Source organism: Zalophus californianus, chromosome 11 (assembly GCF_009762305.2).
Source record: "Zalophus californianus isolate mZalCal1 chromosome 11, mZalCal1.pri.v2, whole genome shotgun sequence".
Lineage (NCBI taxonomy): Eukaryota > Metazoa > Chordata > Mammalia > Carnivora > Otariidae > Zalophus > Zalophus californianus.
In genome coordinates, this window is record NC_045605.1 from 103259238 (window position 1) to 103275125 (window position 15888).

General features: G+C 52.2%; 2 protein-coding genes across 10 annotated transcripts; one reads left to right on the forward strand and one right to left on the reverse strand.

Moving 5' to 3' along the window:
* Window positions 1-246: 246 nt before the first annotated feature.
* On the reverse strand, window positions 247-8759 carry LOC113913495 (cytochrome b ascorbate-dependent protein 3). Of its 7 annotated transcripts, none has more exons than XM_027577756.2 (9): window positions 8618-8758; window positions 7043-7120; window positions 6253-6360; window positions 5790-5847; window positions 4994-5192; window positions 4136-4344; window positions 3335-3489; window positions 2446-2602; window positions 247-1781 (listed from the first exon to the last, which is right to left on the reverse strand). In XM_027577756.2, the coding sequence occupies exons 5-9, from the start codon at window positions 5175-5177 to the stop codon at window positions 1758-1760; spliced, it is 729 nt and encodes a 242-aa protein (XP_027433557.1). In that variant the 5' UTR covers window positions 5178-5192; window positions 5790-5847; window positions 6253-6360; window positions 7043-7120; window positions 8618-8758; the 3' UTR covers window positions 247-1757. The 7 variants fall into 7 exon arrangements, with proteins under 7 accessions (XP_027433557.1, XP_027433553.1, XP_027433555.1 ...); XM_027577752.2 differs by having other exon boundaries at window positions 7028-7120; XM_027577754.2 differs by having other exon boundaries at window positions 7028-7120; window positions 8684-8721.
* Window positions 8760-8864: 105 nt separating this feature from the next.
* On the forward strand, window positions 8865-15367 carry TMEM138 (transmembrane protein 138). Of its 3 annotated transcripts, none has more exons than XM_027577759.1 (6): window positions 8865-9129; window positions 9211-9428; window positions 11301-11566; window positions 12614-12785; window positions 13936-14011; window positions 14503-15367. In XM_027577759.1, exons 3-6 carry the CDS (start codon window positions 11439-11441, stop codon window positions 14613-14615), a joined length of 489 nt encoding a protein of 162 aa, XP_027433560.1. In that variant the 5' UTR covers window positions 8865-9129; window positions 9211-9428; window positions 11301-11438; the 3' UTR covers window positions 14616-15367. The 3 variants fall into 3 exon arrangements, with proteins under 3 accessions (XP_027433560.1, XP_027433561.1, XP_027433563.1); XM_027577760.2 differs by having other exon boundaries at window positions 14268-14645; XM_027577762.1 differs by lacking the exon at window positions 9211-9428.
* Window positions 15368-15888: the final 521 nt, after the last annotated feature.

Sequence of the window (15888 nt, forward strand, 5' to 3'; positions counted from 1 at the left end):
CCAGAGGCTGGGAAGGGTACTGACATAAACGCCCGGCCTGTGGGTCCCGATTCTCCCATTTCCTGGCCAAGGGACCTCAGTCACCAGTGACCAAGTCCCTTCTCCTTTTTGAGTTCTGGATTATAAAACAGGAAACATTCCCTTCCTTGTGAGATAACCCAGTACTCAAGCTTTTCCTTATTAAGGACAATCCACACAGACCACGAGCCACATACGATTCCAGGAGCACAATCACAGGATCTTTGGTGCCTTTTGAATTTCTGCCCCCGGGGCTGAGGGTCAGAACTGTCCAGAGGCTTTAATAAGTTTCTAACCACGATGTCAGTACGGTAGAGAAGGATTTGATTCTCAAACACGTGATAAATGGAAATCAAGCTTCAGGTTACAGGCCTCCCACATGGAAAGAGGGGGCGCTGGTCATGTTGACTGAGGTGTCTGGCAGTCATCCCAATGGCTTCAAATGCCCCATCCCCTCGGGAAGTCCAGCCACAGGCCTGCCAGTGGGCCAGCCACGTGAGGGTGGGGTGGACCGTTAGCCTCGTCTCCACCTGCCGGGGCAAGTGCACCCAAGCCCCCGGTGTCCTGCTGCTTGTCACTAAGGACGGCAGTATGGAGCCCGGGGCCTGGCAGGGCTCATTCGGAGAGGGTGGGAAAAGCCACGGCGCCATCACAGAAGAGAGGAGCAAGCACTCCAGCACCCCAACCCCAGCTTCTCCTCGGGAGGCAAGTAGCTGCTCACCCTCTAGTGGAACAGGAGACTGGATTTGGCCACCCAAGTCGCCCGAGTGGGAAATGAGGCAGCTTGACACTCAGCAGGGAGCGCCTTAGAAAGTGGCCGTGGCCCCAGGGATCTGCTGGGCATGATGCACCACAACTCTGGCTTGTTTCGCGGTGAGCTGGAGAGTGAAAATGAGCCGGGCTGGGGCTCTGCCAGCCTGCCCGGGGAAAGGCAGAGAAGCCCTGATCCGGGAAGGGGCAGCAAAGGAAGCCTGAGGCCCCCCCTGGCGCTCAGCCCTCCCGGACAGCCGGGGGACAGGCTGTTGTTGAGGGAGCAGGCTACCAGGGTTCGTCGGGTTGCCTGACTGTGACGGGTTTGCATGTCACGGGGCAAGGCCAGGATGTAGGCCAGGGCTGTAGCAGCGGAGGGGAGCCGCACAGTCCCAACGCAGGCGGGCATGAAACAGAACGGCAAAGGGCAGTCAGCCCCTCCACCGCTCTGCTGCCATTCTCCCCGCTCTCCTTCCGTCACCTCAAGATGTGTGTGCCCAGCCTCACGTGCAGCTGGGCTGGCTCGAGGTAACAGCAGATGATGCCCACCCCACGGTGGGGGTGGCCCAAAGGAAATGCAGGCCTTTAAGGGAAAGCTGCTGGACACCGCCGCGTCCCTCACTTTTCACATGCAGACTGCACTTGAGTCCCGGCTCATCCGCGCTGTCGAGAGTTTCTACCACATCCTTAGGGCTCTCGAGGGGAAGTCAGCTTGACTTCACACGCAGAGCGGGGGCAGCAGGAGCAGCTGTGGTGGGGCCAGGGGGGCCGTATGTAAATGAAGACCAAGAAGCTGAGGCCAGGAAGGAGCACGGAAGCTGAAGCCACCAAGCAAAGCGGGTGGGCAGCACACTGGCGGAGGGAGCAGGCCCCACATGGAGGCCAGAAGACGTCTGGGCCCGGAGCCCAGGGCAAGTGTTGCTGAAACCAGACAGGAGTCCCAGGCAGAGCAGAGCTACTGAGGGGAAGCACCTCCACCTGCTCCTGGCTCACTCCCCATCAGGCAACAGGGGCTGGAAAGACAGGAAGAGGCACGGCAGTTAACAGCCTCACATCAGAATAGCCCCTAACATGCAGGAGCCCCCCCGGGGCCTGAGCTGTTCAGATAGACCCCCAACCTGCAGAGCGGTCCCCATCCAAGCCACCACGGCTTTCAGGGATGACCCAGAGCCCCTCGGCCTGATAGATACCCCATCTCACCGCATCCTTCAGGCACTTTGAGTGGCCAAGAACAGGCAAAACCTACCCCAAGCACTCACCCCTTCGGCAAGCGCCCGTTACATAAGCTCCCGCCCCACGAGACTAGCCCTAAGGCTGGAAGAGTAGAAATTACAACACCCTTTCACCATGCCCAAGCCCTTCCTTGAGGGAGAGAAGGCCACACTTTCCCCTCATGAAACCACAGGAAGTTGGGGAGGGGCATAAAGACCAGTCCTCTCCCAAGAGACAGGCCCCCGGAGCCCCCTGAGCCTGAGCAGCTGCATTTGCCACAACGGCTGGGATGCGCTACTTTGATACCAGGGCTCCCCATCAGCCAACCTAACCCCACCTTCAAGCTACTTGGTTTCCCACCACGCTACTGAGTGTTCTTCCTGGCAAGGCCCGAGACTTTCCTGGGTGACCCTTCTCGAAACCTGGCCCTACCCCAGCCTGGAAGGGGAGACCAGGACCCCATACCTGTCCTTCAGTCAGGATCCCTGGCTCTGGGCGTTTCCAAGATGAAACCAGGAGGATGTAGAACACCAGGAGCCCGAAGAGCACCACCAGCATCCCAAGGCTGTTGGCAAAGACAGCCTCACTGGGCAGACTGGAATATAGCTGGGTGGCATTCTTCCTGAAGATGACAAAACAGGGTGGGCCCTTGAGAGACTTTCCACCTGTGTTTGCCCAACACCATTAGCAGATGGTGAGAAAAGCTTCCAAGGACCATCTATGACCTGGAACGTTAACATACTAAGTCCCTACCACCACGCAAATATCTACAGACTGCTTTCTACCTCTGAGGGAACTGAAGCTCAGAGAGGCAGGTGAGCTTGCCCAGCGTCAGAAAACTAGTAACTAGTAAATGGCATAGCCAAGACTTAAACCCCAGTCTGACCTCCTACCTTATTTGCTTTCACTACCCACCCCCTGTCTTAAAAGAATGGGGGATGGTAGTGGTGAGGCATGCAGGCTGTAATCTTAACCCAAACCCCAGCTCTGCCGCTTACTGGCTGTGTGCCCTTAGGTAAGTTACTTAACCTCTCTGTGCCTCAGTTCCCTTCTTTGTAAATGGCAATGGCAATGACAACAGTATCTATGTTGTAAAATGATTAAAGGATTAAATTTAAGGTGCTTAGAAGAGTTTCTGACGCACAGTAGGTACTAAGTCAGTTTGATGGTAGATACACGTTTGCTGACCAATTTACCGATCTCAACCTAAAGACTCCAGGACCTTCCAGATCAGGAACAATCCCAACCCCAAAGGCTCCCCTCCCTTGGCTAAGTCCTATGATCACAGGGTACATCTTTTGAAGACCCTATGCCTTCCCCTCCATGTCAGAGTTGGGGGCCCCATCCCACTCACAGACTGAAGAAAAGCTTCTCATTGATGCCGGAAATGACAGATGCAACGGACAGGGAGAGGATGATGACGCCAAAGAAGAAGTGGATGGGTTTAAGGAGGCTGCGCAGCCACATGGACGCCCAGGGCAGCAGGAAGACGGCAAAGCCCAGGAACCACTGTGAACACAGGGAGGAAGAACCTGACGGCCCTGTGCTGGGCCCAGAGGTGCAGCGGGCCATCCCGCCCCACCACGACCTCCTACCCTGCAATGGTCCCTCACCCTTCTTTCCCAGCTCACACCTCCCACCAGGTGCCGCCCCTAGCTTCTGCACTGTGGTCGCCTTCTTCGCCAAACCAGAATGTTCCATGAAATGCTTAGCTACAAGCCCGGTCTCCCGAAAGCCCAGCCATCCTTGTACGTCTCTGCTTCCTTCCAGTCCTGGCCCATAAAACTCCTCACTTGTACGGGGCTGACCTCAGAATGCGGAAACCACTTGCAGAATTGCTTCTGGTTCAAAGAAAGGTGGGAATGGGGAAGGTGGCAAAGATGACCTAGCGTCAGCGTGGCGTGTGCTGTGATCGGGGCAGCTGAGCGTGCTCCAGGACGACAGAGGGGCAGCGTGACAAGTAAGAGAAGGAGCAGGTGAGTGTGGGAACCGGCAGTCTCCTCCGGCCATTTCAGCTGCCGACGCTATGGGGTGTGCCCTGCGGGGCCGTCTCCAGGCGGTGAGCAGAGGGAGTGTGCGGTGCGGGTGAAAGGGCAGCCCCAACCAGAGCCCCCAGCCGCCAGCCGGCAGCAGGAACCCGAGGGAGGGCACGCACCTGGCAGGCAAACAGGAAGACGGTGACGATGCCCAGCCAGCTGTGCAGGGAGTAGAGGTTGGCGACCTTGGAGTGGCGGTGGAACTGAAAGACGGCGACCAGCCCCAGCACGGTCAGGATGAAGGCCAGCAGGTGCAGGGCCGCGTGGCCAATCTTCCATGGCAGCTTGGGCCCTGCCCAGGACTGCGGCAGGCGGTACACCAGCGAGGCTGCAGAAGAGAACATCCCAGGGCCCGGCCTCTTCCCCTCGTGCTGCCCCACACTACTGCGATCGACGTTATCATCGTTCCCATTTTACAAGCGGGGAGATGAGGCTCCCCTGGGCCCCGAGGCCCAGCTCTGAATGCATGGGGCAAAGATGGGTCTGGCGGGAGTAAGCAGCTTCCTCGTGGAAGGACCTGAGCAGGGCATGAAAGGCTTCAATCTCCTGCTCCCTAAAGCAGAAGTTGGCAAACTACAGCTCACGGGCCAAATCCAGCCTGCCACATGTTTCTGTAAGCAGTTTTGTTGGAACATAGCCACGAACATGTTTTGGGGTTATCTATGGCTACTCACAATACAGTAACAGAGATGAACAGTTGCAACTCAGGTCATATGGCCTGTAAAGCCTTTGCCATCTGGCCTTTTACAGACAAAGTCTGTCAATCCCTGCCCTAGAGAATCTGTAAAGCTACCCTCCTCAGACGCCCCCATTCTCACTACTTCTTCCTGCAAATGACACCTGGGCCCAGAGGCAGCCCGACCTACCCCACTCCCGGAGCCCCAAACCCAACAGTGACAAAGGCCAGCCCCGGGAAGGGAGAGCTCTGCCCCAGCCGGGTCTGGGTCATGGGATGTCTGCCATGACCTCGTACTCACCAGCACTGTAGAGTACCACTAAGCCAACAACCATGAGCACTGGGTGATAGTTGAACATGAGAATGGTGCCATCCCAGGCAAAGCCACCATGCCACAAATGCATCCAATAGATGGTGAGGATGATACACATCAAGCCCAGGAACCACAGTGAGTAGAAGGACAGGTAGAACCATCCCATGGCCATTCTGAGCAGGTGCTCCTGGAAGAAGCAGACGTCACACGTCCCTGCTGGCTCTGCGTGCTTGAGTGCACCTCACCTACCAGCTAAAGGAGTAACACCGAGCTCGCTCTTGCTGGAAGGGTGGACACTTTTCACTTTAGTTCTCCTGCCACCAGCCTGGGCACCGCCCCATGAGACCTGGAGTGCTGGGTAGGCCTGACCTCTGATTGTGGACAGTAAGGATGGCCCCACCCCAGTACCTGGCAGCACACAGTGCTGGGGCCGGCTCTGGAGAAGGGCCGGATGTCAAGTCTCTCGGCCCAAAGCCCTGGGATTAGCCTCCCTTCACAGAACCAAAAGGTAAAGAATCCACCCCACCGTGCCCCACAAAAAAGAAGGGACAGGAATCCAAATCCAGGCTAGATCACACAAATGCCTAGGCCCTCAGTTCTACCAGAAGGAGGCAAAATTATCATCTGCAAGGAGCCAACACACTGTTAGGCCAGCGGAGAGGAAGTCCTATGATCTCCCACTTCTACAGGTAAGTTCTTCGCCAGACGGTGAACTCTGCGAGGCTAATCCTCCCACTGAGGAAGTAAGATCGGGACTTCCCTCTGGGGTCCCCACACTCCACACCTTGAATTGGACAGCAGCCCTCAGATGTCTCTGGGCCTGAGACTTCTGCTTTCTCTTCCTGTGAGGAAAGTTCAGAAGAGAAAAGAGGAAGCAAGAACTCATGGTCTAGAAAGCAAGAGTTTATTTTGAGATTTCTCCATGTCCTTGATAAACTCAGAAACCCCAACTCTGATTTCAAGACAAATGTCTAGGGCCCTGAGCAGCTGCTCTTACAAACCAGGCAGCTGGGGTGCGGGCTGGCAGGCACACACACAAAGCCACGGGACCACGTCTACGTTCAGGGGGCGTGTAGGCAGCACGGGCCTAACTCTCAAGGCTGTCACCCTGTCCCGCAGACTCACACCAAGGAGGGGACGCTGTGGCATCCTGCAGTTGAGATCCCTCAATCTGAACCAGCTAACAGAAAAGGAAGTCCCTGAAACAGCCAAGAACTCCCATGGCGATGAAACACTTGATTCCTCACCTTTAGACTTAGTGACAAGCTGACAGAGTGGTGGCCGAGGCTCCAATTCTTATGAAGTGGGGCACCTTGAGCAAATCACTTAGCATTTGGAGGACTCGGTCGTCTCACCTGAAAGAAAGTCATGGTAATAAGAATATACTGAAGAGCAGCTAGGAGCAGACACCCCACTAGAACCCATGAACATTATGATCCTATTTGCTCCCATGAGCAGTTATCATCCCCATCTTATAGACGAGGAAACCAAGGCTCGGGAAGATTAAATACCAGCATTAGGACCCAGTAAGTTTCAGGAAGTTTCAAAGCCTTGTCTGTTTGGCTTCAAGGCTCCTGTTTTTTCCTTGACCACAGGTTGTCGAAAGGGCAAGTAAGAAAATGTCCATAAGGACGTTGTGAGAGCAAAGTATTCTCCTTTTCTTGGTGTTGTCACAGCAGTTCATCCTACCTACAAACTACAGCCTGAAGCTCGTGGCCTTCATGGCAGCCCAGGCCTGTCGGTGGCCCTGATACTAGGCTATGCCAACTCTTTCCACAGCAGGTGTCCACCTAACCAGAAACAGACACTGAACTCTCACAATGTGACCCGAGTTGGCAGTAGTCACTGAGAAAGGAAGATCCGAGGGGCTGGGGGAAAAACAAGCTTCCATAAGGCCAAGGGAAAATAATGCCACCATCTTCCTAGAAGTTTCATGACTCAACTACTAAGCTCAGAGATTTGCCACCCAGCCTCAGAGGTGTCCCCTTAGGCCCCGTAAGAGCAGAGAAAGTTTCAGGTCACCAGATGTTCAGTCACCTCCCGGTGAGGTCGGCATGAAGCACTTGGTCAGCAGGCTCCATCCACCAGACAATTATCTTTCATGACTTCCTTTTCCTTTGGAGAAGAAAAAACAAAAGTAAATATCATCCAAAAGGGCTGTGTCCACCCTTCTCGAAGAGGTCCTGGATTACTGCTCTGGGACAGACTTAGAGTTCACAATTGGGACACTTTTCTGACAACAGGCTATGATGTTATACTGCTCACAGTACGCAGATGACCCTACCTCTACGCGAAAGTGCAGAAGAAAAAAGAAGAATGCAGTAAAATTGCAACCCTAACACCGAGAATATTCTATCATTTATTCCAAGAAAGTAGGTTGTGCTATGATTTCAGGATGTGCTCACCATTGTTTGGTCTCTGATTCTGTCTGCACTTTGTAGAGCCCCATGCTAAGGCAGAAGTCAGCATGCCCTTCTATAAGGGCCTAATGGAAAATATTTTAGGCTTTGCAGGCCAAAGTCTCTCTCCCAACTCTGTCATCAACTCTTCTGATGTAGTGCAAAAGCAGTCATAAACAGTACCTTCACAAACGAACACAGCCATGTTCCCAGAAAACTTTATTTAGGGGCACTGAAACTTCAGGTTCAGGTCATTTGTACAAATCAGAAAATATTATCCTTTTCATTTGTGTTAATCTTTTAAAAATGCAAAAACCATGCAGGCGGTGTGTCTTACTCTATCGACCATGATCTAAGAAATGTACTCTCCAACCTAATACTCTCCTCAGTCCCTTGACAAAAAACGATTCTCCCTGGCTGCTGTAAAAGAGATCAGGCCTCGGTGTAAGAAATGGGTAAGCTTCCATTCAGCCCTTGATCTTAGGAAAAGGCTCTATTCCAAACTCTTACAATATTACTTTTATAATTTAGAACTACAAATAGATGAAGGAACAGAAAGTCAATTTGTTGCCCCCGCTTCCAGGACGAATGGTGGGGATTTTGGAAACCCTGAGAATCAGACTTCGCGTTCAAGTCCTACACTCTTCTCTTACAGATCAAAATCACTGGAACCCAAAGAAGGAAAGCGACTCGGCCACGATGAGTGGCAGAGCTGGTACAGGAACTCGGGTTCGCTTCCCTCAGCTCCAAGGACTCCTCACGTCCAAACGTGGCTTCTGTAAAGTCAGGGCTCAGGAGTGAGGGCCCCTAAGTTTCAGTCGGGACGTAGATAGGCAAGGCGCTCCTTGGCGCCACAGTGATTACAGACCCGCCCTTCCAGACGGCCCCGGTCTGGCTCAGGTGTCCGGAGAACCGTTCCAGGAACCCGGAGCCCGATCCCCGACTCTTCTGCGGGGACGAAGGGCTGTTGGTCCTAGCTAACCTTCGGTGACAATTAGGGCGAGGGGCTCCGCCTGCTGACTGCGACTCCCGAAGCGCTTTCGTGCCTGTACAACCACACCACACCTGTAGAAGGAAGGGCGCGGACAACGGTGTCCATTTCCTACAGGAGAAAGCTGAGGCCGAGTGAAGGGTAGCGACAGCGCGGAGAGGTAGTAGCGGAGCCAGCGCTCGAACCCAGATCCCTGAACTCCCCATCCGAGCTCTTTCTCACCCCCGAACCACAGTGGGTCGCAGGGGTCTCCGAGACCCGCCTCTCGCCACCCGGCGCGGTAGCTACCAGGACTCCGGGCGGATGGAATCCCGGACTCTGCCGGAGGGGCGCGACCGTGCAGACCGCGCCGCAGCCCCAGGGCTGTGAACCGAGCCGCCTCCTTCTCTTATAGGCTCACAGCACTTCCGGGCGCGCGCGCGGCCCCCTGGGAAATGAAGTCAGAGGTTGCAGACTCCCAACTCCAGTTCCTTCGCGGGCGTGTCTTCCCCAGGGAGCGCCGCCAACAGTTCGGCCCGGTCCCTCACCCCCAGCTCGTGTGTGGGCGGACGCGAAGCCTCTCGCCGGGGACTGGCCCTCAGCAAGGCCGCGGGGCAGCGTCTGGGAAGGTCAGGAGCTGGACGCGGCGTCGCCGGGAGCAGGAGAGGAGCGGGCCCAGGAAAGCGGCGGCCAGATATGGCAGCCGGGCTGGCCACAGAGCGCGGAGCGAAAACCGAGGACCGGCGGATAACACGGTACAGACGGAGCCCGCGTCCGCCATCTACTGCCGGGATTTATTTATTTTTTTTTAAAGATTTTATTTATTTATTTCACAGAGAGAGATAGCGAGAGCAGGAACACAAGCAGGGGGAGTGGGAGACGGAGAAGCAGGGAGCCCGACGCGGGGCTCGATCCCAGGACCCCGGGATCATGACCTGAGCCGAAGGCAGACGCTTAGGGACTGAGCCACCCAGGCACCCTACTTCCGGGATTTAAAACCGGTTTCCGGAAGCCAGGACGGCGTCCCCATGACAACCGACGTTGGGGCTTTGAGGTGAGAGTGCTTGAGGAGTGGGTGAGGTGACCAGAATCGGAATTTTTGTTTTTACTGTTTGGGGTGTTTTTTTGGTTTTTTTGGGGGGGGGTTTGCCAAGGGAGCCGCATTTTGAGGTGGATTGGGAAGGATTGGGAGGAAAGCTGCTCTGGGGACAAAGGGAACGCGGCAGGGAGCGTGGACAGACCGAAGACGGCTTCGTTACCTCGCGAATCTCTGCCTCCTTAAAGCGGAGGCGATGGGCCTCCTTCCCGTAGAGTTGGCGGCGGGCGGTTCTCTGTCACGGATCCTCACGACAGCCCGCCGCGGTGGCCCGTGAAGTCGTGGTTTAGAGCGCGGGGCTTTGGCGTCATCCCCCCGCTGTGAAGCCTGGCTCTGCTCCCCTGCGACCTGGAGGCACGACTTGAACTCTGACCCTGGGTTCTTGCCTGTATAACGGGGGGGCTCCTTCTTTCCCACCTTGCAGAGTAGTTGCGAGGATTAAAGGAAATTGTCCTGGTCGCCAAGTGTATCATGGTGCTGGTAGTAGGTGATAGCTGTCCGCTCAGAGAAAGTGCCATCATGCAGCCACTAAGGTGGGACGTCTCCACCAGCTGAGGGGGATGCGGTTCCTTAACCTCTCAGAGCCTCTGTGTGGTATGGGGATTAAATTCATACTAACGGCTGCTTCTCAAAATGGGTGTAGGATTAAGTAACCTGACGAATATAAAAAGAGCTTGTAAATTGTAAAACATTTTGCAGACGTTAATTTAATCTCATCCTCTTACACCTCAGAGCATTTTGAAATTTGTTTATAGATTTGACCCAGCTGGAGGGGTCACAGGACACCTGCAGAGCAATTTCTGGGCCTTGGATTATGTGAAAGTAAAGACCCAGCCCCCCCTTACCTGGTGCCACTGTGTTGCCACCCCCTTAAACATAGAGTTTTGCAGGAGAGCACTATTTCCTCTGCCCTGCCTGCACCACTTCCCACTTCTGCGCCAACATCTTTCCCACCTAGTACATATCAGCCTGTCTGTTAAATGAGAGGCAGCTTTGGGCATTGGTTAAAAGCCCAGACTCTGGACCCAAGCTGCCTGAATCCCAATCCCAGCTCTGTCACTGCTACTAGCAGTGTGACCTAGGACAAATTATTTTACCTCTCCGAGCCTCAGTCGTCCTATCTGTGTAATGGGTAGAGTAATAATAGTGTGTCTTCTACTTCATGGGGTTATTTTGAGAGTTACAGAATTTTAGTGCTTAGAATAGTCCCTGGCAGGGGTGCCTGGCTGGCTCAGTCCGTGGAACACGTGACTTGATATTGGGGATCAGTGTCATGAGTTTGAGCCCCATGTTGGATGTAGAGATTACTTAAAAAAAAAAAAAAAGAATAGTCCCTAGCATACTGTAAGTGATTATATAAAGGTTTGCTGCTGCAATTAGTATTAGAACTAGTATTAACTGCATGACCCAGACAGTCACTCTTTGTAGTGCTCCTAGATTCCTTTGAACTCAAAAGTGGAAAGAGCTCTGCGTTGGGGCGCCTGGCTGGCTCAGTTGGAGGAGCATGTGACTCTTGGTCTCAGGGTCATGAGTTCGAGCCCCACGTTGGATGTAGAGACTACTTAAAATGAATAAATTAAAACTTAAAGAAAAAAGAAAGAGCTCTGCATTTAGAAGTTTCCAGGCATGCAGAAAGTTTGAGGGTAAAGGTCCCTAGGAATGACTAGTTGGGTTTTTTGGGAGGTGGTAGTGGTTTTGGTCTTTGATGTATCCCAAGCAGCTAGAATGGGACCTGGCATGTAGCAGGTCCTCAGTAAATATTTACTCTATTAATGAATTTCTAACCACCTCTCTCTCTCTCTCTCTCTTTTTTCCTTTTTGCCTCAACAGGCCCTTGTCTTAGAGCAAGGAAAACAGCTCTGATTTGAGGAACTAGTGCTTCTTCCTCAGTGCTGGGGAGAAAGCCAGGAGCTGTCTTCTGGGGAACTGTGGAGTGTGCCCCTGGGGACCCAATAAAGCAGAAGGAAGATGCTCCAGACCAGTAACTATAGCCTGGTGCTCTCCCTGCAGTTCCTGCTGCTGTCCTATGACCTCTTTGTCAATTCCTTCTCGGAGCTACTCCGGATGGCTCCTGTCATCCAGCTGGTGCTCTTCATGTGAGTTCAGTGGGTGGGACTGGACAGCTGAACCCGAGCGGTTTGAAAGCTCTGACAATTGTGATTTAGCATTTTAAAGTTATTAATAGAGAAATCTTAGGGAAAATAAAATTTCATGTATCTTGGGTACTCCACAGACATGTCACAGATCCTGTATTTATATGCTTCTAATAAGGGTCTGGGATCCAGGGAGCAGTCAGAGGGTTATTTTCTCAGTCTGTGAGTAGAAGTATTATCTTACATTGCTATGAAAGAGGATTACAGAACAGTGAGCTCAAAGGGCAGTCAAATCTGTTATGTATATGGGATGAAGCTGTTGGCATTTTTCTTCCACAATGATTGATAGACTCCACGAGGCAAGTTATTAACAGAAAATCAGTCTTTGACACTGTCTTCCTTCATTCAACAAGCGTTCATTGGCCTGCCAGACAGTGTTCTAGGTACAGTAGTAAAGCTGACAATTTCCTGCTCTCACAGGATTTCCACTCAAATGGAAAAAGACAATGAATACATTTTTTTAAAGATAATTTTGAATAGTAACAAATGTACAGTGGATGGAAAGCGGGTGGGGCGGAGAGGGGAGGGCTCCTTGAGGCAGTGGGGTTAAAGGAGGGTTTCAGAAGAGGAGACATTGGAACTGAGACTTGAATGGCCCTAAGACACCAGCCGTGCAAAGATCAAGGGAAAGGTGTTGCCATCTGTCTAGGTGGAAATGTCTGGCAGGCCCAGGTTATGTGACAGGCGGGGCTGGCTTTTTCTGGATATAGGGAAGAAAGCAGCTTCTCCTCCCAAGTGTCTAGAAGGTTAAGAGCACCAGAGCAGGAAAGCTTTGTCTGTGGGCTGCACCTCACTGATGGGGCCAGCAGGGAGTTCGAGACTCATGTCATTTGGGACCCAAAGCGCATGCCACTGTTGGGGGGGGGGTGTGGTTTCAGGGGCCTAGAGCACAGGGAAGGCCAGACTTCATGGTGTCCCTTAGGACTTAGGGCCAGCTCTTGGGTCGTCCCACAGATCTCCATTTGGCTGTATTTTGTTTGATGTCTGCAGCATCCAGGATATCGCAATCCTCTTCAACATCATCATCATTTTCCTTATGTTCTTCAACACCTTCGTCTTCCAGGCTGGCTTGGTCAACCTCCTCTTCCACAAGTTCAAAGGGACCATCATCCTCACAGCTGTGTACTTCGCCCTCAGCATCTCCCTTCATGTCTGGGTCATGGTAAGAGCGTAGCTCTTGAGTTCCTGAATCCTTAAGGGGCTAGAAGTATCTTTTTTCTAGGAATCCAGCCTCAATTTTTTACATCTCACAGAAACCTTGACAGGAAACAGGTGTGTTTGTGGTGAATGAATGTGGTGCCGCCTGGGCTTGGGGAAGTTGCATAAGGCACTTCTGCCCAACCTTTTGTGTTAAAGAACTGCCTTATCCAAGAGTCAGGGGACACTTCTGGAATATTCTGTTCACCTTTGCCCCAAAACAGTCCTGGTAAAACAGGAAGGTGACTGTGTTTCATCATTAGCTGTTTGGGCAGGTGGGTGTTGGGACAAGGTATTCTTAGACATTGGTGTCCCGTGGGAAATGGCCAGGCCAAGAGTGTCACTTGCCCTTTAGTGCTTCATGCCCTCTGCTCTGTGCCCATCACACCAGAAGGACTCATCTCCAAGGTGCTGACACGGCCTCACAGCAGATCCCAGTTTTCATGGTTCAGATTCTCCTGCTTCACGAATTGTTCCATCTCTTTGGGTATTGCCGGTGTTTCTCATACTTATTTTGATGGAACGCATTAAAACCTCAGGGTTCTCTAGTCACTTCTCTACTAAAGCCACCTTCTTAGACTGAACCTTCTCTTAAGTCGCCCTTGTTACTCCAGAGAGAAGTAGAGCTCACGGGAAAGAAATAGCAGTGCCAGAGTCTCTAAGCGCTTCCTGAAGAGGATTGTCTCTGCTCTGGTTCTTGGGGCCAAAATAGGTCCTGGCTTTGTACTTTGTGATATAAAGCTGTTAATCTGATTAAACCCTGAGTGTACTAAGCCTTTATCTGACAGGAACTGAGCTTGAGATCTTCAAGGAAAGACAGTGACCACACTGAACTGAGATAATGTGTATCACTTCTCCTTGGAAAAGGCTATGGAATGAAAGGGAATAAATAGCTTAGTTCAAACTCTCTCCTCCAGGGTTAAAAGGATATTTCCTTTGCACAGAAAAGGGAGTTTGAAGCTCCTTTGAAAAACACTCCTTGGGGTTGTGGGAAGAAAGGAGGCTGAGATTAGCCTGATTTGAAACCAAGCGGCATTTCTGCAGCTAACCAAGTTGGAGATTCTAGGGCCTCATCTGGTCACTAACCTTTCCCTGTCTACTCATGTCTCCTTCAGAACTTACGCTGGAAAAACTCCAACCGCTTTGTCTGGACAGATGGACTTCAAACGCTGTTTGTATTCCAGAGACTAGGTAAGGACCAGAGCAACCTCAGGCCTCCCTTCAGTGGCACCCATGGCTCAGGCAACTAAGGGCCGCGATCCTGGCTTTCACAGTCCATCACGGCCAGCATGGGACGAGTAAAACAGCCATGACAAGAGCAGGAGGGATGGTGGCCGGCTGCCCTTGCAAGGGAGGCACTGGGAAATCAGGGGGCAGGGCCCCTCCGCCTTGTTAGGTTGTGTTTTTTTTTTTTTTTTTTAAGATTTTTTATTTATTTATTTGACAGAGAGACACAGAGAGAGAAGGAGCACAAGCAGGGGGAGTGGGAGAGGGAGAAGCAGGCTTCCCACGAGCAGGGAACCCGATGCGGGGCTCGATCCCAGGACCCTGGGACCATGACCTGAGCTGAAGGCAGACGCTCAACGACTGAGCCCCCCAGGCGCCCCGTTAGGTTGTGTTCTTAGCCTGAAACGGATATTCAGGAGCATCACTGACGCTTCTTTCCTGCGTACTGCCCACAGCGGCGGTGTTTTACTGCTACTTCTACAAGCGGACAGCTGTGAGACTGGGCGATCCTCGCTTCTACCAGGACTCGTTATGGCTGCGCAGCGAGTTCACCCAAGTCCAAAGGTGACCGCTTCTTGTCACACTGATGGATGGATGCCTTTCCTTCCTGACAGAGGCTATGTTTGTGGCTCTGTGGGGTGGGCGTTGGCCCTATGCACAGGAAGCACCTTGACTTTACTAGGACAGTCTCCGGCCACTTGTGTTCAGCCATCAAGAAGGAAGATCTTCCGTCTTGCAAATCAAAGTGTTTCCCAATACAGGCTTCAGTACATAACCCTCCCCGGCCTCACCTCGGTTCTGCCCCTTTTCCTTTCCTGCTCTCTGCCCCTCTTTTCACACAGTGCTGTGAGGCTTGATCCTTGGGAGGCTGTCACTTAGCCTGGTACAGGAGGGGCTCCTGGCACCTGCTTTCTTTGCAGCAAACATAATTAATGGATGCAAAGAGTGACATTTCTGAGCTCCTGACTGATCACACTGTAGACATTTAGATTTTATACCTAAGGTGGCTTTTTTTACATTTTATAAATAGGAAATAAATTGAATTCTTTTTCCGTACATGGTAGAGTCTGTTTGTGTAGCTAGATCTCTTCCCAGATAAGAAGAATGTCAAGTCCTGGCCTTAGCATTTACTTGACCCAGTGGGCAGCTTGAACCACAGAACAAATAAAGATATTTATTGAGTGCCGTTATGAGTATAAGCTATTTTTGTAGAAATTCAAGGTGCGATCTGATTCCCCACCCCAACCCTTGGAGTTCCAGACTTCTGTGCTTTTTTTTTTTTTCGGGTTTTATTTATTTATTTATTTTAGCTGAGAGAGAGAAAGAGAGAGAACGTGTGTGCATGTATGCATGTGCACCTGGGGTCAGGGGGGCGGGGGAGGAGTAGAGGGAGGACAAGCAAACTCCGCGCTGAGCAGGGAGCCCGACATGGGCCTTGATCTCATGACCCTGAGATCGTGACCTGAGCCGAAGCCAAGAGTTGGACGCTTAACCAACTGAGCCACCCATACGCCCCTGGACTTCTGTGCTTTATTCAGCACAGATCCCTTAACTGCCCTCAGAAGAATAAAAATGTTCCTTAGCCTGTTTTGGCAAAAGAAATTTTTTAAAATTCATATGCCCATGGTATCAGCTTTCTTTTGCTAGAATAATGTGTAACAGACTACCACCAAACTTCAGTGGCAGGTACCAATAAATAGTTACATGGCTCTTGAGCCTTGGGGTTCAGCTGATTGGGCGGGTTCAGGTGATTTCTGCTGGGCTTGCTCATGTGTCTGTGGTCATCTGTGGGTCAGCCAGGCAGCTGTGATGATCTTGGGATTTGGGGCTTTTGGCTAACC

Bases quoted from the DNA above. Each gene is read 5' to 3' on its own strand.
- LOC113913495 (XM_027577758.2), bottom strand. From the start codon at position 5,177: ATGGCCATGGGATGGTTCTACCTGTCCTTCTACTCACTGTGGTTCCTG. The intron at 3,490-4,135 runs GTGCGTGCCCTC...CTGTGTTCACAG, and splicing joins TCTTCCTGTTTGCCTGCCAG to TGGTTCCTGGGCTTTGCCGT. The intron at 2,603-3,334 runs GTGAGTGGGATG...TGTCATCTTCAG, and splicing joins GAGAAGCTTTTCTTCAGTCT to GAAGAATGCCACCCAGCTAT.
- TMEM138 (XM_027577759.1), top strand. From the start codon at position 11,439: ATGCTCCAGACCAGTAACTATAGCCTGGTGCTCTCCCTGCAGTTCCTG. The intron at 12,786-13,935 runs GTAAGAGCGTAG...TGTCTCCTTCAG, and splicing joins CCCTTCATGTCTGGGTCATG to AACTTACGCTGGAAAAACTC. The intron at 14,012-14,502 runs GTAAGGACCAGA...TACTGCCCACAG, and splicing joins GTTTGTATTCCAGAGACTAG to CGGCGGTGTTTTACTGCTAC.